Raw genomic sequence first — 24,619 nt, 5'->3', positions numbered from 1 at the left:
CGCATAAATCCTGAACCAACCAAGGATCACGACCAAGGTGTCCTTGAGATGGTCTCACTCACTCACTCACTCACTCACTCACTCACTCACTCACACACACACATACACTCTCTTTCTCTCTCTCTAACACACTCACACACTCTCTCACCCCCCCCCCCCCCACACACACACACACACTCACACAGACACAAACACCACACTCTCTTTCTCTCTCAGACACACACACACACACACACACACACACTTATTTACCCCCCATATACAAGCTGTCCAGTGTGTGTCTGGACACACACGCCCCCCCCCCCCCCCCCCCCGTCAGTGTGTTGCCTGGTACAACAGTCAACAACCCAACAGAGCTCCTCTGTCTCCTCCAGGCTGGTGCCACTTCACTGCTGACCCTGCACACAGAAGAGCCAGGAGCCTCCAGGTGTGTCCAGGACTCTGCGGGAGCCTCCGATCATGGACCCTCATCGGCCGCCTGGTTCCCAGCAGGTCCATTTCAGGATAAAGGTGCTGTTGGCAGTTTGCTGTTCTCTTCTGAAGAACTAACCCTGTTGAAGCTCCTCTACTGGGCTGCATGAAGACTCCTGGTTTTCTTGCATTTGAGCCACAGCAGCATCAACAACGACTGCTAACATGCTAACATGCTAACATGCAACCGAACAGACGATGTTCGATCCACCAGACGTCTCCATCGGTTGGTGGTCTTTGGTCTTTGGTCGAGTTTGAGTTGATCGTTAGAGGGAAACAGCGCCTCGGTGGCCCGTGTGAGCCTGCTTCCTTTGCGCGTGCGCAATGAGATGAATGGCCGCAGCGGCTCACAGCCCACCAGGAAGTGGCGGACGCGTCTTGGGCAGCTGGACCGCGCTCGGTGCGCTCGGAGCGGACAGTGGGATGCTGAGCGGGCCGGAGCCTGCACTCTGAGCGCCGGGACCGTCTCTGCTCCGGGAGCGTGCTGCGCCACACTCAGTGCATGCGCGCGGGGCCGTGTGTCCTCCCCCGCCCGTCTGGCTCCAAACCCCGCTGCTGCTGAGTCGAAGCTCCGCGAAGCTCCGTGAAGCTCCGTGAAGCTCCGGGCACGTCCACCCTGACTGCAATGGGATGCTGCGGTAGCGCGGAGGTAAGAGCGCCGCGCTCCGGACCCGCGACCCGCGACCCCCGACGCGCTCGTCCTCGTCCATCAGCCGTGTCCTTCAGGACATCCCGGCGGGCCTCTCGCTTCTCCGTGATCGTGACACGGGTCCGCGGGATGGAGCAGGCCGAGTCGGGATTAGAGGCAACCTTTGTAATCCAATTAGCTGCTCCCGTGTTCAGGCGGAGTAGCAGGGCCTTCTCCCGGACCGTTCGGCCCGCTTTGTGTTTTTACTGGTGCGGAGGACGTGAAGCTGCGGAGGGTCCAGCTCCTCGGAGCGGCTGGTTCGGCTGGTTCGGCTGGTTCGGCTGGTTCGGCGCTGCTCATCTGGGGCATCTTTGTTTGTGTGTTTCAGAGGACAAAGAGAGAATGGAGACCGCTGGAGGACCGGAGCTGCACAGACCTGCCCTGGTTCTTGCTCTTCACTGTCTTCTGCGTTGGCATGGTGAGCATCATGGGGTGGATCCCGCTCACATCAGCTGTTTATGGGCTGCAGGATCCATGGATCACAGCTTTCAGGATCCATGGATCGGAGCTTTCAGGATCCATGGATCACAGCTTTCAGGATCCATGGATCACAGCTTTCAGGATCCATGGATCACAGCTTTCAGGATCCATGGATCACAGCTTTCAGAGCCACTTTCCTGATTTACTGATGATCACAATCAGTTGATTTTAATGTGAATCAACCCAGGCTCCTCTGCAGGTCAGCTGACTGGACGGGCTTGTGATGTCACAGTTTAGACCAGTCTGCTGCTGGTGCTAGATCGGGGGTTTGAGTCCTCGGGGGAGAGGACGTGGACTGTTGTGACCTCTCACAGGGTGTAGCCGACCTGTTCGTCTGACCACTGACCGGACTGTTGTCCCACAACTTTACCCACTTATTCACATAAAACCTCAGCAAAGACCAGATGGGGCTGTAGACCAGATGGGGCTGTAGACCAGATGAGACTGTAGACCACATGGGACTGTAGACCAGATGGGACTGTAGACCAGATGGGGCTGTAGACCAGATAGGACTGTAGACCAGATGGGACTGTAGACCAGATGGACTGTAGACCAGATGGGGCTGTAGACCAGATGGGACTGTAGACCAGATGGGACTGTAATCCAGATGGGGCTGTAGACCAGATGGGGCTGTAGACCAGATGGGGCTGTAGACCAGATGGGACTGTAGACCAGATGGGACTGTAGACCAGATGGGACTGTAATCCAGATGGGACTGTAGACCAGATGGGGCTGTAGACCACATGGGACTGTAGACCAGATGGGACTGTAGACCAGATGGGGCTGTAGACCAGATGGGACTGTAGACCAGATGGGACTGTAGACCAGATGGGACTGTAGACCAGATGGGACTGTAATCCAGATGGGGCTGTAGACCAGATGGGGCTGTAGACCAGATGGGACTGTAGACCAGATGGGGCTGTAGACCAGATGGGACTGTAGACCAGATAGGACTGTAGACCAGATGGGACTGTAGACCAGATGGGGCTGTAGACCAGATAGGACTGTAGACCAGATGGGACTGTAGACCAGATGGGGCTGTAGACCAGATGGGACTGTAGACCAGATAGGACTGTAGACCAGATGGGACTGTAGACCAGATGGGGCTGTAGACCAGATATGACTGTAATCCAGATGGGACTGTAGACCAGATGGGGCTGTAGACCACATGGGACTGTAGTCCAGATGGGGCTGTAGACCAGATGGGACTGTAGACCAGATGAGACTGTAGACCAGATGGGGCTGTAGACCAGATGGGGCTGTAGACCAGATGGGAATGTAGACCAGATGGGGCTGTAGACCAGATATGACTGTAATCCAGATGGGACTGTAGACCAGATGGGACTGTAGACCACATGGGACTGTAGTCCAGATGGGACTGTAGACCTATGTAGCTCAGCTATGTAGCTAAGCTATGTAGCTCAGCTATGTAGCTCAGCTATGTAGCTCAGCTAAGCTTGTGTTAGCTTTCCAGGTTAGCAGCTCTGTGTTCATCCCAACAGGCAAAGGTTTCACACTGAGTGTGTAGAAACATTTTATTTTATTCTAAGGAAATTGTAATTTATTGTAAAATCCTTTGGCAGTGTTGTTGTTCACTAAAGGTTGAAAAGCACTGAAGTCAACAGTGTTAGCATGTTGTAGCATGTGGTAGCATGTTGTAGCATGTGGTAGCATGTGGTAGCTGGTGGTAGCATGTGGTAGCATGTGGTAGCTGGTGGTAGCATGTGGTAGCATGTGGTAGCTGGTGGTAGCATGTGGTAGCTGGTGGTAGCATGTGGTAGCATGTGGTAGCTGGTGGCGTCGCCCTGCGTGAGTCTCCCCGTGTGTCCGGCAGGGCTCCATCTGTGGCTTCACCGTGGTGACGGGCGGAGCGGCTCGCCTCGTCTTTGGATATGACAGCTATGGCAACACCTGTGGCCGTCGCAACCAGCAGATCGAAGGCGTCTGGCTCAGCGGTCTTGACCACACGGACAGGAAGTAAGTGAAGACGCAGCAGCTGTCCAACCACACGACGACTTCATCACATCCCGGTAGAGCAGCAGGGCTGTCTGAGATGATATGGGGCCTCCTCGTGTAAAGGGGCACAAACATGATGTATAATTGTTGGGGTTTGTCATTCTGAAGGCATAGAATTAAAACCACGGGGGGCTCTGGGGTCCTGGACCTGGACAGGGAGCTCACTCTAACCCTGACACCATTTCTGGTGACAATGCTGTTGTGTAAAAACCAGGACGATCTGGTGCTGTCAGCTTCTACAGATATGATGCTCTGAACCTCTGAGGACCTCATAGATCCAGAGAAGGATTTTAAACTCTTTATAGTCAGAAGGTTCTTTTAATAAAGAGCAGAAACATCAGCCTAGATGATTGGAACCGTTTCTACAAAATGCTTTTAATTTGAAGGAATGACCACTCTCACCTTAACTTCCTGTAGATTTGTGTTCTTCCTGGATCCATGTAACATCGACATCGTTCAGAGGAGGATCAGGTCGATGGCGCTCTGTGTTTCTCTGTGTCCCACTGAGGAGCTAAAGACCTACCAGGACCTGAAGAGGTTCGCCATGCTCAACGGTGAGGTGATCTGTGGTGAGGTGTGTCACACACACTCACTGACTCCCACACACACTCACACACACACACACACACAGTGTGTGTGTGTGTGTATTCCAACACACTATGTGCCGTGTTTGGGTGACATCATCAGGTTGGTGCTGATTGGTGAAGAAAGTCACTTTTTTCTTCCTTGAGTATTTGCTTGATGGTGGTGATGATGGTGGTGATGATGATGATGATGGTGATGGTGGTGATGGTGATGATGATGATGATGATGGTGATGATGATGGTGATGGTGGTGATGATGGTGATGATGATGGTGATGGTGGTGATGATGATGCTGATGGTGGTGATGATGATGGTGATGGTGGTGATGTGATGGTGGTGATGATGATGGTGGTGATGATGTGGTGGTGATGATGTGGTGATGATGATGATGTGATGGTGGTGATGATGATGATGATGGTGTGATGATGGTGGTGGTGATGATGATGTGATGGTGGTGATGGTGATGGTGATGATGGTGATGATGATGATGTGGTGATGATGGTGGTGATGGTGGTGATGATGATGGTGATGGTGGTGGTGATGATGATGGTGGTGATGATGGTGGTGGTGATGATGATGATGGTGATGGTGGTGATGATGGTGTGATGATGATGATGATGGTGATGATGATGATGGTGATGGTGGTGATGTGATGGTGATGGTGGTGGTGGTGATGATGATGATGGTGGTGATGATGGTGACAATGATGATGGTGGTGATTATGGTGATGGTGGTGGTGACGATGATGATGGTGATGATGATGGTGATGGTGGTGGTGATGATGGTGGTGGTGATGATGGTGATGGTAGTGATGATGATGGTGTGGTGGTGATGATGATGATGATGGTGATGGTAGTGATGATGATGGTGATGGTGGTGGTGATGATGATGGTGGTGATGTGATGATGATGACGATGGTGATGATGGTGATGATGATGGTGGTGATGATGATGATGGTAGTGATGGTGATGATGATGATGATGATGATGGTGGTGGTAGTGATGGTGATGATGATGATGATGATGATGGTGGTGGTGATGATGATGTGATGATGATGATGGTGGTGATGATGATGATGATGTGATGACGATGATGGTGATGACGATGTGATGATGATGATGTGATGATGATGATGGTGGTGACGATGATGGTGGTGATGATGGTGATGATGTGATGATGATGATGGTGATGATGATGATGGTGGTGATGATGATGTGATGATGATGATGGTGATGATGATTATGGTGGTGATGATGATGTGATGATGATGATTATGGTGGTGGATGATGGTGGTGATGATGTGATGATGATGATGATGATGATGTGATGATGATGATGATGATGGTGTCTGTGTTCCAGGCTCAGAGTTGTGTTCGTATGAGTTAGCGGGTCATAAATATCCCAGCCTGCCTGACAGGTTCTCCAAATGTCCCAAACTTCCTGTTCCTCCCAGGTAAGTCCCGCCTCCACATACAAATGACGACATGTTACTGTGTAGCTGACGTCTTATGTGTTGTGAACAATGTGCGCGTTGTTCTGTCACCATTCACTGAGGAGTTGACTGTGTCCAGATGACCCTTGACCTCTGTGTCCTCAGTAAGCCATTGCCCGTCTTTAATCGCTGCACGCCGCTGGATGTTTCATGTTATTCGAAGTTTGCGGAAGCCATGGTGACGTTCGTCAGTGATGACAACAGTCTGCACCGGCTGATCTCCAGTGTGGCCGCCAGTAAAGAGCTCATCATTGGACTGTGTTTCCTGGCTCTGGGTGAGCTTGTCGACCCTGACCCTGACCCTGACCCTAACCCTGACCCTGACCCTAAACTCCACCCCCTAACCATAAACCCCACACCTAACTCCACCCCTAACCCTAAACCCCACCCCCTAACCCCCACCCCCTAACCATAAACCCCACGCCTAACTCCACCCCTAACCCCAAACCTAACTCCACCCATAACCCTAACCCCCACCCCCTAACCATAACCCCCACACCTAACCCCACACCTAACCCCACCCTAACTCCGCCCCTAACCCCCACCCCTAAACACAAACCCCACCCCTTACCCCCACCCATAAACTCCACCCTTAACCCCAAACCCCACCCCCTAACCCTAACCCCCACCCCTTAACCCTAACCCCCACCCCTTAACCCTAACCCCCACCCCCTAACCTCTAACCTTTCTGATCGGCTCCATCTGATTTGCTCGTGTTCCCCATTTCGTGGTGTTGTTGTACGATGGCTCGTCATGTCTTCACTCACCAATCCGATCGTCACGATGTTGCTCGCTAACGAGCAGCTGTATTGTCCTTCTCCCTGTGACCGGCTGAAGCACTCGAACACGGCGAGATGGAAGCTGGTTCGCCAGTCAGTGAATTATTGGCAAAAAGGCTTCAGAACATTTTGTGATCCTCAGTAAACAATAAAGGGACTGAGCGGTCCCAAGCGTCCTGGGGCTGAAGCTTATCGTCCACTTATCTGCTCCTGTCCTGTCTCTCTGGCTCAGTCCTGTCCATGATCCTCATGATGATCATTCGTTACATCTCGGCCGTCCTCATCTGGATCCTCACCTCGTTGGTCGTCCTCGGATCCCTCGGTGAGATCATTTTCTCTTTGCTGCTGCCCAAAGTTGGTTCTGGACTCAGAGGTCACGCTTGTGCTTTGTCTCAGCGGGGACCAGCGTCCTGTGGTGGCTCTACATTGACCACCGCCTCTCTGGAAACGACACCCTCACTAAAACCAGAAAGGACCCACGGGAGGAGGCGGAGTTCCGCAGGGATGGCAAACAAACGTTGCTGGTCTACGCTGTTGCTGCCACCGTCTTCACGGTAGGAGAAGGTGCAGATCTTGTGCTGAGAGTTGGTTCCTGTTCCCGAACCAGATCCTTTGGTTCCAGGTGATCCTGCTGCTGCTGATGCTCTTCATGCGTAAACGGGTCGCTCTGACCATCGCTCTGTTCCATGTAGCAGGGAAGGTCTTCATCCACCTCCCCCTCCTCACTCTACAACCCTTTGTCACATTCCTTGCACTTCTGCTCTTTTGGATCTACTGGATCCTGGTGTTGCTCTTCCTCGGAACTACCGGTCAGTTTCCATTTGGCTCCAGTTGTTCAGGAATCAGCAAATTCTGGACTTCATCCCTCACACCGACTAATGTTAACGGCCGCACCGATGGTTTAAACATCTAACTAAACACCCGTGTGTGGTTGTGCAGGTAACCCGGTCCAAAATGAGGAGACGGGTCTGACAGAGTTCAGACTGACGGGGCACCTGCGATACCTGACCTGGTACCATGCCGTTGGTCTGGTGTGGATCACCGAGTTCATCCTGGCCTGCCAGCAGATGACGGTGGCTGGAGCTGTGGTCACGTACTACTTCACAAGGTGAGTCCATGCTTGGTGCACGCAGCGGCTTACCTTTCATTTTCCATGCTAATGCTAAGCTAGGCTAGCTGTCATTATAAACAACCCACATTCATGTGACATGATTTTCCTTCTTGTCGGCTAACTCAGAGGAGGGGGGAGCACACCCCTCAGAACCGGGACCAAAAATAACTTTTTGTTTCAGGGACAAGAATCGGCTCCCGGTCACCCCGATCCTGTCTTCAGTTCTGAGACTGGTCAGATACCACCTGGGAACCGTTGCTAAAGGTTCTTTCATCATCACGCTGGTGAAGATTCCTCGACTCATTCTCATGTACATCCACAACCAGCTGAAAGGAAAGGTAGCAACCAGCTACATGCTAACACACCAGAGTGTATGGTCAACACACCTATGTAACAGACTGCAAAACGAGCTATTCGATGCGCTACAGTTACTATGCAACATGCTATATTATCCTTTCCTCATGCTAACGCGCTATATTTTCCGTTCCTTGCGCTAACGTGCGTCACATGCATCGCTGCACCTTCCTGCTGTATTTCATGAAGAGCTTCAAATGTTCCCTAACCTGAACGATGGTGCGATGGTAACGGGGTGTCCGTGGTCACCCAGGCAACAGTGTCGACCTTCTGAGAGAGGTTACAGACACCAAAGGGGTTTTCAAGGGTTGCTGGTTTAAGGTTGGAATGAGGAAGAACAGCAGCAGCTCGTCGGTGCCGTTGGTAAAACAGCGACCTCTAGTGGCCACGGGAGGAGACGCCGCGTCCATGTTTGAGCAGCGCTCACGTGTCAACAGTTGCTGTGTGTTGTGTTCACGTGTCAGGAGAACGCCTTTGCTCGCTGTTTGCTGAAGACATGCATCTGCTGCCTGTGGTGTTTGGAGAAGTGCCTCAACTATCTCAACCAGGTAATGAAGGTGTGATGAAGGTGCCCTCCTCCTCCTCACGCCCTGCTCCTCCTCCTCACGCCCTGCTCCTCCTCCTCACGCCCTGCTCCTCCTCTGACGGACTGTGCTCTTTACCCAGAATGCATACGCAGCCACCGCCATCAACAGCACCAGTTTCTGCACGTCTGCACGTGACGCCTTCGTCATCCTGGTGGAGAACGCTCTGCGTGTAGCAACCATCAACGCCGTGGGAGACTTCGTGCTGTTCCTGGGGAAGGTGAGGATGTGGGCGGGGCCTGCTGCAGAGCTGCGCCACACAGCAGACCTCTCACTCTGACAACTCTTTTGTGTCTGCTGCCTTCCGAAGATCCTGATCGTGACGTCGACGGCGTTCGCCGGCGTCATGCTTCTGAATTACCAGCGGGATTACGCCGAGTGGCTGCTGCCTCTCGCCATCGTGTGTCTCTTCTCCTTCTTGGTCGCTCACTGCTTCCTGTCCATCTTTGAGATCGTGGTGGACGTCCTCTTCCTGTGCTTTGCCATCGACACCAAGTACAACGACGGCACCCCGGGCAAAGAGTTCTTCATGGACAAAGCTCTGATGGTAAACGCTCTGGGTTATTATTAGCCACGCCCACCTGCTTCCACCTGTGAAATCACGCAGCATCACGATGCCAGAAAGCGTCAGAATAAATGTGTTAATGCGACGTCTCCTCCTCTGTGGCCCCGCCCCTTCAGGAGTTTGTAGAAAGCAGTCGGCGGTTGGAGCGAGCCGTGGAGCGTGGGCGGAGCCGTGTGAAGGAGGGCGCGTCCGTGGGGGCAGAGATGAAACCCATGGTGAGTGACAGTGGAGGGGGTGGAGCCCGGCGCAGGAGCGTGACGTCCCAGTCATCAGGGGCGGGGCTGCATGGGGGTGGAACTGGGTGGGAGGAGCTTCAGGAGTTCCAGGTGTACTACCTTCTGGTGGGAGTCCTGGTGGACTGGGCTCTGACGGAGCACAGCGGCTTTGTGCTGTGTCTCAGCGAGGACGTTGTCCTCTTCCTCTGCATCTTCCTGCCCACCTCCACCCTCTTCCTGTTTGTCCGCTTGCTCCACGTTTCCAACGCTGCGTCCTGCTGCACCAGCTCAGCGGCTGCCATTAACGCCTGCTAACACGCTCACAGACTGCATGCTAACGTGCTAGCTGATGTGAACTCTGCATGCTGACTGGATACACGTGTCCGCACTGGCCTGCCCGTCATCATCTTCATCTTCATCTTCATCACGTGGAACTCTACTTCCTGCTCATGTTTTCTCCGTTTCTGCCTTTTCTCATCACCGCTGTGCTTTGAGGACCAGACGTTCTGCTTCTTTATGTTTCTAATATTCTTTTCCAGTCCAAATGAAGTCAGACTCCGCCCCTTCCTGTGGCCTTTCATTAAAGGTTGAAATGGTGTCAAATCTAGATGGAGGGGAATCTTTGTAAAGGTAACTCTCTACCACAGGAAGGGGCGGAGCAACCGGACCTTGGAGTGAAAGCGTGCGCGGGGTCTCGGTTCCTACCTTCCCTCTAAAGTTCAGACAGTGACACAAGTTTCATTTTGTTGAATGAATGTCCTCTTTTGTTAATTAAAATAGCTCATTTTCCTCTGCCATTAATAAAGTCATCCGTCTGTCTGTCTGTCTTTGTTTGGTGGGCGGGGCACTCCAATGTGTGGGTGTGGCTCTGACGTTGTATCATCTCATTATATTTGGAGAATATGATGTCAGCTCCCTACCCATGATGCTCTGCTCCTTCCTGTATGTGACTGTAACCATGGTGACTGGTCTGTTTTAGGCTCCTGGGAGTTCCGCTTGACCAGAATCAACTGATGGGACTTAAAGAGACATTCCAGAAGTTTATTTTTGGTGATGTGTAACATGTTTACTATGGTTTCACTCCAGGGATAACAATATTTTAATAACGTTAACGATGTAACGAAGCACTTTATCTGGACGCTGCAATTTTACTGGCTGATGCATCTTTTTTTGTAGTGATGTCGTTTTTAAATCAAATGATCACACTTCAGTTTTTATCTCTCAAATACCGTGTTAGATTGGGAGCGCTATGATGTCATCGGGGGGTGTCTGGAAGAGGGAGTATCCGATTGGTGCAGGGAGTATCCGATTGGTGCAGGGAGTATCCGATTGGTGCAGGGAGTATCCGATTGGTGCAGGGAGTATCCGATTGGTGGAGGAGTATCCGATTGGTGGAGGGAGTATCCGATTGGTGGAGGGAGTATCCGATTGGTGGAGGGAGTATCCGATTGGTGGGCTACACGTCTGTCCGCTTGCTGATTATCACAGCCAGACTTCTGGAGAAACACCAGCACCGTGGTCACTATGGAAACGCCTGTTATGCACTGACAGCGGCCTCTTATATGATTGAGATGTGACGCTTGTAGCTGATTTTACGTTGGGGCGCACCTGCAAGGTAACAGTCATGTGACTAAACAAAGCTAACGCTAGCAGAGTTGAGCTGAGCTGCCGGCGTGTCGACGTAGCTTGTAGCCACATTTACGGTCTGTGGTTGATTTTCCTGTAGTGCTGACATCATGATGTCCTAGCTCTTGGTTCATGATCTGCTAGTAGCTAAAGTTAGCATGCAATCAACTAATCAAAATTGGCTTCGTAATTTAACATGTAAAGATGATACAGGTGTGATAGCATTTAGCTGAAGAGTCGTCCCACTGTGAAAAAGCAAGCTAGCACGTGTATGAAAACTAGTCATCAAGCAGGTCCCGATGGACTCACTGGTTTGGCCCAGTTGACTTGAGACCTAGGTGGGTTTGGATGTCCACGCGGCTCATCTGCGACGTTCTCGTCTCCATAAACCTTCTCCTGGAATCAGCATCCTGCTTCAGACTTCCGTTTCCAGGAAGTGTTTCCAGTGGAGCTGCAGTGAAGAAGATGGTCAAAGATGAGAGCAATAACACAAACGCTACACACAAACCCGAGTCTTCCTGTTTACGTCTGGTGTTGCCATCTCAGATAGGAAGTGGACTGTTGCCATCACCTGTTGTCCTGGGCTGAGGGTCGGACGCCCACGGCCGTCACCAGGGCAACGGCTGTTGCCGTCACCACCTTTGTTGCCTAATTTGTTGCCTCGTCGCTCTGGCTGAAGCCAAAACTGCAGACGTGTCTCAGAGAGTCCTGAAAGCCTCGTCAACCACGATCCTCAACGTGTGTCGGGCAGGTTGATCCATCTCAAGAGACGACGTTGCCAGAGGTCACTTGTTGATGTTCAGGCTGTTCCCATCATGCACCTGTGCACTCAGCTCCTCCTTGGAGCTCGTTACCATCTCTGAGTTCAAAGGTCTCTGAGAAGAAACATTAGCTTTGCCATTAGCAACTGGCAGGACGCTCAAAGCACGGCGACAAATTGCACTAAAAATAGAAAAGGCAATGCTAACGTCAGAATAACGTAGTTTTAGATTTTAGATGAAGTGTTTGTAGCTCACACATTAACACACGCGTTTCCTGTACAAACATCCTAGAGAGAAGATATTTCTGCTCATCTTCACACATTCAGTGTCACATGACTGCTGTTGCCAGGCAGATCAGGACCTGGAGCTTCAAGGATCAGAACAGAAATTCATCATAAAGTCCGTTTTAGCTGCAGACGTTACTAGAAAACCACACAAAGACAAAACAAAGTGGATCTTTGGACTCCTTACCGAGCTCTGGGCTTCAATATTTCCACTCAGATGTGGACACGCGTCAATATTTTCATTCCAACAAGAACGAACCTCCAGTTTTGGGGCTATTTAACATTTCTCCTGAGTTTTAATCGGTTTTTGCTGAGTCATGGTTCTCCGACTAAACGCGTTCAGAGTCCACCTGCTGAAGGCCGTCGGTCCCGTTAGGACCTGCCAGGATGGTTCCGAAGGTTCTGCTGAGTGGAGGTGACACGGCTGATGACATCATGGTTTCCTGCTTTTCCTCTGAGAATTGAAACGAAAACTTTTTCTCTCATAATTTGACACCTTCCAACTGACTGGAAACAGCGCCGGAGACCTTCAACAGCCAGTCAGCCCATCACGTGTTCAGACGGAACCAGGCCTTCAATCCTCAGCGGCGCTGTCCGTCTGTCACAGCTTCCTGGTTTCTGCAGAGGAACCGAGACTCCAGAACCCGAGCAGAATTTCTCTAGAACACAGGAAATAGGAAGCAGGCTAGCATCCGCGCTAACGTCCTCATCCTGCTGGTCCTCACCAGCTCCGGGGGTTCATTTCTTGCTACGGCTCCGGAACCAGTTTTCCCAGTTCCAAAACTGGGTGTGGATCCGGCGCCAGACGCACAGAAACCTTGCTGGTGCCGCCCGGCCGAGGACGGGTCAGCCGGGCGGCACCGGAGCCCCAGTGATGAAGACCGGGACCCCACCGGGGTCTGTGTAGGTCTGGTTCAGACCAGAACTTTGCATGTCCATGTTTTGTGCTTCAGAAACACTGCACGTGCACGTGCACGTGCGTGCAGGAGAATAAACAGCCGTTACACTCACAGGACTAAACTGTTGGCTAACAGGTCAGATGGTCGCCATGGAGACGACACGAGAATTCCCGCTGGTGCGATGTGATGTTTTCTCTTTGTAACATGAAAGAATCTCTTTGCTTCTGGGTTGACTTTTATATTTATCATTTCTTATGTATATTTGTTTTTTAAGAAAAGTAATAAAATGTAATCGAGATTTGTCTGTTGCTTCTGTTTATTCAGATAAAACATGGGATCAACTTTACTAACTAACTTAGACGTCTGATGTTATTAATGATGATGATATTAATGAGCAGTGTGATAATTAATTCAAACGTCACTGTTGTCTGCAGTATCTCTGCTCACCACAGGGGGCGGTAAAGTGCTGCAACAGCGCCCCCTGCTGGCCTCGAGCAGAAACTGACTTCTCGTGGTGAAAAGTTCCTCTACCTTTAAAAAGAGAACCTTCCCCCACACTAATGACCAGTCAACAGTTGGTTTCCAAGGTAACAATTTTAACTTCACTGCCTAAAACTACTTTTCCTTTAAATTGTAGAAGAATAAAAAGGACGGTAATGATGCGTTCACTGTCCCCGGGAACACGGAGCGTCCAACAAATGCACCGCTCACAGCTCGTCATCGTCCTCGCTCGCCACAGTGTCCAAATCTTTGTCCTTCCGCTCAGCACGTTCCTTCACGAGCGCCTCCTGCTGCCGCTGCAGCTGCTGTAGCTCCGCCCTCAGGTGTTCCAGGTGGAGCGCTCGGCGGCTCCTCAGCACGCGGCGAGGAAACGGGTTCATCACGCTAAAGGCGATGTTGCTCAGCTTCCTACAAGAAGATCAGAGTGAGGCTACCAGAAACATCTGCAGTCAACTATCACTTATAGTCCTCATGGGTCCATCACACGGCCGTCACATGACACAGGAAGGGGAAAGGTCACATGACAGCAGCTGGCAGGCAGCAGCCTCACGACCCTCCTGGGCCCATATTCACAGAAGCTCTTAAGATGCTCCTCAGGTGGTAAACTGTGAAGAGGGGTTAGGGGAAGACTTTTGAGAAGCCTCAGAGAATCTTAGAGACGAGAGGAAGGAGAGACGTTCTCCATGTAGTTACAGTGCTGCCGGCCTGATGTTCATGATGGTGGTCGCCAATGAGCCTCAAAGATTCTAGAACATGCACATAACATCCAGGTTAGCCATGTGAGCAGCCGTAGCCTAAATGTAGCCTACAGGTGGCTCAGGATGGCAGCAGGTGCTGGATCTTCTGGTAGATCTTCTCTCTTCTGGTAGTAGATCTTCTCTCTTCTGGTGGTAGATCTTCTCTCTTCTGGTGGTAGATCTTCTCTCTCTGGTGGTAGATCTTCTCTCTTCTGGTGGTAGATCTTCTCTCTTCTGGTGGTAGATCTTCTCTCTTCTGGTGGTAGATCTTCTCTCTTCTGGTGGTAGATCTTCTCTCTTCTGGTAGTAGATCTTCTCTCTTCTGGTAGTAGATCTTCTCTCTTCTCTTAGATCTTCTCTCTTCCATCTCCTCTTGGCTCACAGCTGCTCTCAGAAACCTCATGCTGAGACTCCTGGTTGGGAACGTTTAGGCTACATTAGGAGCTCTGAGAGGACTCTGAGAACCTTCGTCAATATGGACCCTGGACTGTAGGAACAACTGACGAAGGAAGTCATTCAGGTGGGCTGAAGGGGCCGATCTTCATCTGAAGTTTTTCTGGTTTTGTCCATTTGAAAATGAGATGCGAGAACATGGTCTTCTGCATCAATGATCACCCCGATAGATGAGGTGTCAGGTGTGCTCACCTGGTGTCAGTGATGGTCTTGGTGAAGATGCGTAGATACTGGTAGATTTCAACACTGTCGTGGATCTTCAGGATATCCTCTTCTCTGTACTTGAAGAGAGCCAGGACGTACCTGAAGATCACCTGCACAGGTAACACAAAGCGAACTGGAGACAGAACCTTGTGAAGAGTGAAAGGTCACGCATCACTTCCTGTCGGCATGTCCCTTCACCTTGGTGCCTTCGTAGAGGAAGGCGTCCCACAGCGGCAGCAGGATGTCGCTGGGCAGACTCTCCACAAACACCACCAGGAACCAGTTGAAGGTGATGAGGGACACGTCAACGCTGAGACTCTCAAAGTGAGCTGATAAACGAGGGAGCTTCTCCGAGAGGAAGTCCTTCAGCACACGCTGGTCAGCCTGAATGTGAGGTCACATGACACCGTCTGAACAGGTAGTAGTGATGACACAGGTCATGTGACCTGAACAGGGTTCGGCTTCCCCACCTGAGAGGCCAGCAGGTCCTTGGTGTAGTAGTCCTGAGGCATGATGGTCTCCACAATGGCCACCAGACACCAGAAGGCGTCTTCTTCACTCTGAAGTACCAGCAGAGCAACGGCTGCTAACCTGAGCGGTAGGTGAGCACTGGTCACGTGACAGGTCACAGGTCACAGGTCACAGGTCAGCAGCAAAAGCCGATGTGTGAGGAGCACCTGTTGAGGCCCTGGCAGTAGCCAATCTCAGGGTTTCGCCAAGAAAAGGCCAATAAGATGCGACGCAGCTGCTGCAGGGCGGCGCTGGACGGGGAGCAGAAGAGCCGGTTGGTTGTGAGGGTGCGGGGGAGGTCCAGCTCAATCTGCCTGGAGGTGGGGTGAGGAGACGTCTGGCTCTTTGCACACAACTGAAGGGTAGGAGAGCGTGACAGGACAGGTGTGAGGACACACAAAGAGAAGACCCGTGAGAAGAAGCTGCTGCAGCAGAGACTCTGGGACCACCAGGGTCACCAGGGTCAAACGGCCGCCGCAGGAGGGAGGAGCCAGGATGGCGAGGGGCATCAGTGTGGAGCAGCCGCAAGAGTGGAGGGACACTGGACGGTCTAAGGACTTAGGGACACAGAGGAGACACAGCAACAGGACGGCTGGGGGACACCCCTGGGACGGGGACACCCCTGGGACGGGGACGCCCCTGGGACGGGGACGCCCCTGGGACGGGGACGCCAACTGTGCCCAGATTCTGCTGACACTAATGTAGCCTGGAGGCTAACGCCGATCCTCCGTCCAACTGCTCTGCGTCCACGTTTGCTCGGATCCTTCTGTCGTATCGGAACATCAGAGCAGGTAAATTAGCCGTTAGCCTTTAGCCGTTAGCCGTTAGCCTTTAATTAAAGGTGATTTAACCCAAAGTGTGACACAAAACCAAAAACAGGGTTAAGACCCCAGAGATAACAGAGCAACAGACTTACAAGCAAGGACACAACATCTACTGGAGGACACGGGTCAGGGGGAGGATTGGCCCCCCAACCCCAACCTGAGGAAGACTTGAGGCACAAGGCAGAGGACAGGGAGGGAGGACCCCCAGGAGGATCACGAAGACCACCATGGAGGACAGACACAACAAGGAAAATGACAAAGACAAATGAGGACGACTACAGAGACAATGAGGAGGACGACGAAGACAAGGAGGACAATGAGGACGAAGAAGACAAGGAGGACGACGGGGAGGACGAGCAGTAGGATGGAACCAAAGGAAACCAACCCCCACATCAGTCTAGAGATGCGGGTGGAGTCCAGATGCTGAGCAGAAGGAGCAGGAAGGAAGAGGGACAACAGATCTTGTTGGACAGCTACAGTGCATGTTGGGTCATGGATTGATGGCGGCCTACAGAACCTGCTGGTAGCACTCCGGGTCATGTTCTCTGATGGTTCTGGTTCTGACACGCACCATCCAGCTCCACAGCCGGTGTCGGTACTCCTGAGGGACTCCGGCTCTCAACAAACCTTTGAGCTCCTGCGATGCAGTCAGGTGGTCGTCGGACCTGCCGGTGAGGTACTGAGCCCAGCGGTCCAGCAGGGGGCGCTCCACGCCTTCCTGCAGGGAGGAGCCAGAGTCCAGAGGCGCTCGGCATGGTGCCATTGCTGAAGTTCCCGGGGGACGTTCTCACCTGCTGCAGCAGGTTGTGTGAGCGGATCTCCAGTGCCTGGATTTTGGCCAGCAGCTTCAGGTCCTCCACCTCATAGTCCGAGAAGATTTTGAAGCCGTAATCATCGTAATCACTAAAGACACAAGACGTGGCTCTTAGACCCGTGTCAGCAGCTTCTTCTGCCCCATCGCCCTGCAGTACCTGGTCACCTGCTGCCCAGCAACGCTCTTCATCTCTCTTTTCAGAGCGTCCTCCACCAACTTCTGAACAGCTTCTTGTTGAGCTGCATCCAGGGTTTTGGTGTCCTGCAGCTGCCGCAGAACGTCCAGGTAACTGCTCTCCGTCTGGCAGATACGGGCCTCCAGGTAGGAGGTCTTCGACCAGCAGAGGCAAAAGAGCATGTCAACATCTCACAGTGCGACAGGTCCACGTGGACTCACCTTCATCATCAGACTCCTCTCCTGCTCTGAGCTGGTTCTCCACAGTCTGGTCAGCTGGTAGATCTCAGAGTTTAGAAACTTGTTCTGGGTTTTATGAGCCTCGATATCGTCCTGATGATCGAGATGAAAATGTGATGGTGAGATCAAATCCACCGATCCAAACACATGAGCACAGAGTGGAGGTTCACCTGGAGGTTCTCCATCTGCTGCTGAAGCTGTTTGAAGGTCTGTTGGCGTGAAGGGTTGGACGATGCAGCGAGCTGCTGCTCAACCATCCAGGTGGTCACCTGGTTGGACAAGTTTATAATCACCTGTTTGGGAAAGGTCACATGATCTCAAGTCCACTGATGGGAAAGATCTTAAAGTAGGATCGATCTGTTTCATGACTTCAACGTTGTTAACCCCCCCGACTCGGTCCTCACCTCCTGCTTGGCATCATTCTTCTCCATCAGCATCTTGATCTGCTCCTCCAGCTCCTCCACTTGTGTGCTCCTCTGAGCCAAACGTCTCCTCAGGGACTCAGCCTCCACCTTGGCCTCCTCCAGCTGCTCCTGCAGTCTGGCTGCCTGCCGCTCGCGATGCCGCAGGACCTCCAGACGCTCCTGCTCACCTTTCTCTGCCAAAAACTGGGCACAGGATCTCTTCTCCAGCTGAGATGCCTCCAAAGCTTTGTGGAGGATCCAAACCATCTCCTGCACATTTGCACATGACAGGAACAGGAACAAGGAACCTGATCAGTAACGGAGTAAAGGACTTCTCTGTCCTGGTGCTTTTCACCTTCTGAGCTTTGACTTCTTCAGCGAGCATCTGTTTGTCCTGCTGGAGGCGCCACATCTGCTGCGAGGACAGGGCGTCCCCGCTCAAGACCTGCTGCGAGGACAGGGCGTCCCCGCTCAAGACCTGCTGCGAGGACAGGGCGTCCCCGCTCAAGACCTGCTGCGAGGACAGGGCGTCCCCGCTCAAGACCTGCTGCGAGGACGAGCCACCAGTCTTTTTCATGTTCCAGCTGTTGAAGAAAGATGAGGATTCTCTGGTCTCCACTGGAGACTCTTGAGATGGAGGCTCAGCCAGGAGGGTGGGAGGAGGCTTCAAGGGCTCAGGAGGAGTCCTGAGTCCTGAGGAGACACCAGATCACCTGCTTCAGCTTCTCCTACTCTTGGACAGGTGTCCCCCCCAGGCTGGGCTTTAACCCACCGACCCTCCATGACCAAATAAATAGGGTCAGGGTCAGGGTCGGGGTCAGGGTAGGGGTCAGGGTCAGGGTCGGGGTCGGGGTCGGGGTCGGGGTCGGGGTCAGGGTCAGGGTCAGGGTTAGGGTTAGGGTCAGGGTCAGGGTCAGGGTCAGGGTCAGGGTCAGGGTCAGGGTCAGGGTCGGGGTCGGGGTCGGGGTCGGGGTCGGGGCCGGGGCCGGGGTCGGGGTCGGGGTCGGGGTCGGGGTCGGGGTCGGGGTCAGGGTCAGGGTCAGGGTCAGGTCAGGGTTAGGGTTAGGGTTAGGGTTAGGGTTGGGGTTGGGGTTGGGGTCAGGGTTAGGGTCAGGGCCAGGGCCAGGGTCAGGGTCAGGGTCAGGGTCGGGGTCAGGGTTCTCCTGCTCACTCCCCACGTGTACCTACCTGTGGTGTTGCTGGGGTCCATCGGCGCCTCCACGTAGAACACGCTCTGGCTCCATTCCCGAGACGCCCTCTTGCGCAGACTGTGGACCGAGTTCCTAAATACAAAAAGTCATGTGATCAAAAGAAAAACGAGTGTGGCTTTAGATTCCAGGCGACTCACTGGATCTCGATTAGCGGATGTTTTAGTGACATGTTAGCGAGCGGAGTTCTGAGGGACAGGACATTAGCCGCCTCTTCACCCACCAGACCCACTGGGCTCTTCAGCAGAGGCAGGAAGTTGGCTGCGTAAACAGGAAGTTGACATCAAACACCAGCCCAACAGTTAGCGGTTTATATTTAGTGTCATCATTTTGTAGTTCTGAATCATTCTGAATAAACTCTCAGAGTCGAGGAACCTTTGCTAACCTGCAGTTCAGAGTTTACCACTTGAACCAGTAAATGAAACCAGTTTAACCCATGAAGCACCAGAGAATCCCTCGGCTCTTCTGGGGAGGGTTCAGACTGGTCCTCACCTGCAGGGTCGCTGTCTGGAGAGTGAGGACCGATGGCCGTCCGTCTGTGGCACCAGCGTTTCATCTGGAGCTGCTGCAGCCAGTAGAGCATCAGCTCCTGGGTTACAGCCTGTGGGCAGGGCCAGTCCATCCCTTACTTTTGTTAGTGCTTACTACCAGGGTTAAACCGCTGTCAGGACCTTTACCTTGAGGACGAAGGTGCGTTCAGGTGTCTTGATGTGGAAGGTGCCCGTCTCAGCCTTCAGAGGGTAGGTGAAGGTAGCGCTGCTGAGCTCAATCCGACCCAGTGGCGTCACATCCTGCGGCGTCCTGTAGTAGAACAGCTGGTTCTTTTGTTCTTCATATGTGAACCAGCGCAGCTTCCAGGCCTTCAGTGGACCCCCCTGCTTCAGCAGAAAGCCACACAGTTTGGGCTCAGCTGTCGAACCCAGAGCTGAAGGTGCCTCTGCCTGGGCGAACTCCTCCGCAGAGGCCTTGGACAGCGGTGCCACAAAAGCTGCTTCAGGCAGACGAACCTCTGAAGAAACCACGGACGACAGGTTCTTCTGATCCGTAGGTTGTTGGTTCTTCAGATGGATCGGGTCAAGGTCACCTGAGTGCCACCTAGGTTGGTTGACTCTGAGCTTCTTTGATGGAAGATCGTCCAGTCTCTGATACTTTTGAAATTCATCACAGGTTTGCTCATGTTTTGTGTAAAACGGACCCGCTGGATCTTCTTGATGAGGTTTGGAGACAGAACTTTCTGCTATATTAGCTTGAATTGTTAACGGTGAATCTTTCCAGTTTTTCTCTGCAGGAAGTTGATCTTGGCCACTTTGATCTGGACCAGCTAGATATTTTTCTGGTTTCGTTTGGTCGTCCTTAAAAGATTCCTGCTGCTCTGACAGGAAGAGTTTCTCTGGAGGTTTCAGACAATTTGGTTTGGCTGAAGAATCTAGTCTCTGATTACTGTTGATGGCACCAGACGGATCCGTTCCTTCAGCTGGACCCTCTCGGGTCGTTGTGGGACATTGTTGGTTCTCTGTAGAACCCTGTTGGCTCTCTGTAGAACCTTGTTGGGTCTCTGTAGAACCCTGTTGGGTCTCTGTAGAACCTTGTTGGTTCTCTGTAGAACCCTGTTGGCTCTCTGTAGAGCCTTGTTGGGTCTCTGTAGAACCCTGTTGGCTCTCTGTAGAACCTTGTTGGGTCTCTGTAGAACCCTGTTGGCTCTCTGTAGAACCTTGTTGGGTCTCTGTAGAATCCTGCTTGGTCCCTGTGGGACTTTGGGTCTCTGAAGAACCTTCTTGGGTCTCTGAAGAACCTTCTTGGGTCTCTGAAGAACCTTGTTGGTTCTCTGTAGAACCCTGCTGGGTCTCTGAAGAACCTTGTTGGGTCTCTGTAGACTCCTGTTGGATCTCTGTAGAACCCTGTTGGGTCTCTGTAGAACCCTTCTGGGTCTCTGTAGAACCCTGCTGGGTCTCTGTAGAACTCCGGGATCCAAACATCTTGACCCACTCTACTCGGCTCGCTGCCCCTCTAAGGAATGAAGAGCTCTCTCCTTGTTGTCGACAGGACGAGGCAGCACTGGCACTTCCTGTCAAGTAAAATTAGTTTTTGACGACTTTTTGTTGAGAATTTTACAACAATGGCATTCTAACTTACCAGAATTACTATTTTCATATAATTGGGTTTTTATAAGATAATGTCACTACTGCGTGCGTGTACATTAACGTGCCAACGCGGTTTTAGAGTTGTGTAGGTTTTGACTCACCTGTACCGACATGTTCCCGAGAACACCTGAACAACCTGAAGGGGTGTGGCCTCCACGCCACTCGGTGGCTGTAAAAACTATTTTACAAAATAAAACCTCATGCATCGCCATTCATTCGTTCTTCCTCAGGATATCTTTGCTCCTTTATTCTGGTTCTCCTCCCCGGCTCTGTCGTCCTCGCGCCGTCAAGTCACCGTCAGAAACACACAACTTCCGATTTTTATATTTCCAAATAAGAGTCGAGTTTGGTCTTTATTCACACTTAATCGGTCTCAGAGGAATCAACAAACTCGTTAAATCAAAAACACCAGCTGAAAGAGTTACAATGTCTGTAGGAACAAGATCAATAATTTTATAAAACAGATTGGATAAAGTAGTGCCACGTTTCTGTTTTATTTTGTGAAATAAAAGAGGAAAAAAGTCCACACAATGCCAGAACACGTTTTCTCAACATTCCTTGAAAACAGGAAGCTCCTGTAGTCGCAACCGGAAGTTCACTTGTTCACCTTCCCAACATGATCTGCGTCGCAGGTGCCTCCGGCTGGTTCTTGTGTTCTTATTTATAACCCAGAAACAGTTTGATGGTTTTTTAATTTGGATGAAATTTTAAAATCTTGTTTTTATCTGCACGTGAGGCCCTTTTAATGATCTTCTGAGCAGCTCCGAAGCGGTCATTGACCAGTGCCACGAGTTCCTCTCCCTCTCTCACCATCAATACCAAACGTGGACTTCAAAGCTCTCTAATATGATATACCAGTTCATTTCAGGGCCCTCTGTGAGCATTTCTGGGTTCAGCACCTTGCTCAAGGGTACCTGGGCAGTGCTCTGAAGGTGTTCGGGCACCTCCCCCCCCACCGCTCCGGGCCTGGGGCTTGAACCATCAACCAGCTGTGGGTGGTTAACGTAGTAGAAAATAAAACAAAATAACAAGAATACAATTTGAGTTTCACAACCACCGAGTGATGTCTCGCAATAGTTCGCACAAAAGTATCATAAATATGATCTTTTATTCACAAAGTAAACAGGAGTGGTAAAGAGGTGGGAGGAAGTTCTCCTCTTAAATATTTGACTTAGTTTAATGGCATATATTGAAGGACAACTACAGTGATGATGATGATGATGGTGATGATGATGGTGGTGATGGTGATGATGGTGATGGTGATGATGATGATGATGATGGTGGTGATGGTGGTGATGGTGATGATGGTGGTGATGATGGTGATGATGATGATGATGATGGTGGTGATGGTGGTGATGGTGATGATGGTGGTGATGGTGGTGATGATAGTGGTGGTGATGGTGGTGATGATGATGATGGTGGTGATGATGTGATGGTTGATGGTGGTGATGATGATGATGATGGAGGTGATGATGATGATGATGATGGTGATGATGATGATGGCGATGATGAAGTCAGTCTATACTTTGCTGTTGACTTTCAGCCTCAATGAGTGAAGTAGTGAGGAGTATTTTTACTGCTTGTGTCTACTGTACAAGGTGACCAGCCCCAGCAGATCAGACATCACATGGCGGCTCCTGCTCCTCTTCCTCAGGCTTCTTGATGAAGGTGGATGACAGCTCCTGTAGGAGCTCCAGCCCCAGCAGATCAGATATCACATGGCGGCTCCTGCTCCTCTTCCTCAGTCTTCTTGATGAAGGCGGATGACAGCTCCTGTAGGAGCAGCTCCTGGGATGGTGTACACACGCCCTGCAGCTGCCTCATCCTTGATGAGTCCACCCCTCCTCCATCACCTCCTCCTCTATGATCCACAGGCTCCACAGAGCTGTGTTCTACCTGAGAGTCACAGACCGTAGGGTGGTCCACAGGAACCAGTGTGAGCTGCAGTTGGTCTTTGACTTCCTGCGTTTCAGCAGTGCTGCTGGACAAGAAGCTGGTCTCCAGAGACTTGAGAACCTGTAGGCCAAAATCTCCAACCTCCTCATAGAGGGGTTCAGGAAGGTCTGGAGAAGCAGAATGCTCCTCAAAAGAGTCCTGCTGGCCCTTCATCGGCTGCAGGAGAAGGGTGAGACAGATCAGGCCCCACACACCCAGATACTCCAAATGTCCTGAAGGTATGAAACACAACATAATCAAACAGAATCGACTACTTACAAAGTACATGGAGAGAGTCCTTCTGTCATGCAGCTTCCTCTGTAGAAGAAAGAAAAATGTAGTTGTGCATTTTCAGAGATCTTGTTGGATGGTTTGGTTGGACTGACCAGCGTCTGATTGGCCGACAGCATGCTGCTGTTGCTCTCATCTCCTCTGATCGGAACCAAAGGCATGGTGCCGAACTTCTGCTTGGAGATGTCTGATGATGAGTGACGGCGGAGAACTGGAGGAACCGGATCATCGTTCTGGAAGATACCCAGGGTGGAATCCTGAGCAATCACATGAAGGTTGTGTGAGCAAATCCTACACAAACTCTGACCTGGGCCCTGAGGAAGCAGGAGATCCAGTCCCAGAGGTCCGCTTCACAGGTGCAGCACAAGAACCTGAGACACCAGAGACACGGCACACACACATCACACTCAGAGAACTATCTTTTTTGATGGAACCAGAACTCTTCGGGTCGCATTGGGCCAGGATCCTGATACCGGTACTGGTACTTACAGCTGGTGTTTGTCTGACATCACTGTGAAGCCCCACCTGCAGGGGGCAACAGCACTTCACATTAGTCCAAGGGTCACAAAAAAAGACTTGAATTCACTTCAAAGATCTGACTGGATGGTTGGAAATGATCAAAATACTTTGGTTACCTGGTGGGAGCCTTTAGCTTCCTGCGGATCCCAATGTAGATCTTCATAGACTTCAAAGACCACTCCTTCTCTGGTCTGATGCTCTAGAAAAACTCACACCAGTCAGGACTGGGGGGCCCACTGAGTGGGTTCAAACTGGGGGAGGGGGGGCTGACCACCAACCTTCTTGTCCTTTAGCAGCAACAGTTTGTGTTCTTTGATCTGGAAGGTTCTCTCCTGGAACTTGGTGCCCTGGAGGAGCTTCGGAGGTTCCTCGCGACATTTCAGTAGACCCACCTTCATGATGTCACTGTCATAGGCTGAGACGGGTCCATGGAGAAATAGGGAATTCATTTGACCAAGCTGTGGATAGAACTTTAAACGTGCTGGTGTGTGTTCTGTGGTCAACAATGAGCTGCCCCCCCCCGATAGAACTCAAGTCTTAAAGGTTTGACACATCAAGAGACGTTTAAATAACCACAACCAACATTTCATTAACATTAATGAAGCTGGACTGAAGATCAGGCCCCTCTTGCCTTTTTCTGATGCTTCTATATTATAAACACACACACACAAACTCACACACACACACACACTCACACACCCACACTCACAGACACCCACACACACACACACCCACACCCACACTCACACACACAC

General features: G+C 51.6%; 3 protein-coding genes across 6 annotated transcripts in view; 1 reads left to right on the top strand and 2 right to left on the bottom strand.

The window, feature by feature from the left end:
- The first annotated feature begins 354 nt into the window (after positions 1–354).
- slc44a1b (solute carrier family 44 member 1b) lies at positions 355–13,207 on the top strand. 2 transcript variants are annotated; one of them, XM_057043489.1, is made up of 16 exons: positions 355–510; positions 1,488–1,577; positions 3,474–3,616; positions 4,073–4,209; positions 5,599–5,692; positions 5,837–6,006; positions 6,743–6,832; positions 6,907–7,064; positions 7,133–7,319; positions 7,450–7,618; positions 7,803–7,959; positions 8,440–8,523; positions 8,642–8,779; positions 8,870–9,106; positions 9,241–9,339; positions 10,319–13,207. In XM_057043489.1, exons 1-16 carry the CDS (start codon positions 460–462, stop codon positions 10,337–10,339), a joined length of 2,025 nt encoding a protein of 674 aa, XP_056899469.1. In that variant the 5' UTR covers positions 355–459; the 3' UTR covers positions 10,340–13,207. The 2 variants fall into 2 exon arrangements, with proteins under 2 accessions (XP_056899469.1, XP_056899470.1); XM_057043490.1 differs by having other exon boundaries at positions 371–1,120.
- On the bottom strand, positions 13,208–21,371 carry tbc1d2 (TBC1 domain family, member 2). 3 transcript variants are annotated; one of them, XM_057043456.1, is made up of 17 exons: positions 21,221–21,371; positions 19,656–21,043; positions 19,471–19,579; positions 19,119–19,239; positions 18,959–19,053; positions 18,126–18,463; positions 17,771–18,040; positions 17,537–17,635; positions 17,349–17,459; positions 17,110–17,282; positions 16,930–17,041; positions 16,656–16,856; positions 15,482–15,669; positions 15,275–15,395; positions 15,003–15,188; positions 14,793–14,914; positions 13,208–13,818 (listed from the first exon to the last, which is right to left on the bottom strand). In XM_057043456.1, the coding sequence occupies exons 2-17, from the start codon at positions 20,952–20,954 to the stop codon at positions 13,617–13,619; spliced, it is 3,747 nt and encodes a 1,248-aa protein (XP_056899436.1). In that variant the 5' UTR covers positions 20,955–21,043; positions 21,221–21,371; the 3' UTR covers positions 13,208–13,616. The 3 variants fall into 3 exon arrangements, with proteins under 3 accessions (XP_056899436.1, XP_056899433.1, XP_056899435.1); XM_057043453.1 differs by having other exon boundaries at positions 17,537–17,659; positions 21,221–21,370; XM_057043455.1 differs by lacking the exon at positions 21,221–21,371 and adding an exon at positions 21,112–21,134 and having other exon boundaries at positions 17,537–17,659.
- An 837-nt stretch (positions 21,372–22,208) lies between these two features.
- arap3 (ArfGAP with RhoGAP domain, ankyrin repeat and PH domain 3) overlaps positions 22,209–24,619 on the bottom strand; it is a 17,208-nt gene continuing 14,797 nt past the window's right edge. Inside the window, 7 exon segments of the mRNA XM_057043560.1 lie at positions 22,209–23,231; positions 23,334–23,372; positions 23,441–23,578; positions 23,653–23,716; positions 23,835–23,870; positions 23,981–24,063; positions 24,143–24,279. Coding sequence (XP_056899540.1) covers positions 22,827–23,231; positions 23,334–23,372; positions 23,441–23,578; positions 23,653–23,716; positions 23,835–23,870; positions 23,981–24,063; positions 24,143–24,279 — 902 coding nt within the window. The 3' untranslated portion in view covers positions 22,209–22,826.

This window comes from Takifugu flavidus, chromosome 9 (genome assembly GCF_003711565.1).
Source record: "Takifugu flavidus isolate HTHZ2018 chromosome 9, ASM371156v2, whole genome shotgun sequence".
NCBI lineage: Eukaryota > Metazoa > Chordata > Actinopteri > Tetraodontiformes > Tetraodontidae > Takifugu > Takifugu flavidus.
This window is presented reverse-complemented; position numbering and strand designations above follow the sequence as displayed.

Excerpts from the sequence above, each read along its gene's own strand:
- slc44a1b (XM_057043489.1), top strand. The coding sequence starts at position 460 with ATGGACCCTCATCGGCCGCCTGGTTCCCAGCAGGTCCATTTCAGGATA. Across the intron at positions 1,578-3,473 it reads CTGTCTTCTGCGTTGGCATG|GGCTCCATCTGTGGCTTCAC; the intron begins GTGAGCATCATG and ends TGTGTCCGGCAG. Across the intron at positions 8,524-8,641 it reads GCCTCAACTATCTCAACCAG|AATGCATACGCAGCCACCGC; the intron begins GTAATGAAGGTG and ends CTCTTTACCCAG.
- tbc1d2 (XM_057043453.1), bottom strand. The coding sequence starts at position 20,954 with ATGTTTGGATCCCGGAGTTCTACAGAGACCCAGCAGGGTTCTACAGAG. Across the intron at positions 18,041-18,125 it reads AAGAAGTCAAAGCTCAGAAG|GAGATGGTTTGGATCCTCCA; the intron begins GTGAAAAGCACC and ends GCAAATGTGCAG. Across the intron at positions 15,670-16,655 it reads ACCCGGAGTGCTACCAGCAG|TTGTGTGCAAAGAGCCAGAC; the intron begins GTTCTGTAGGCC and ends CCTACCCTTCAG.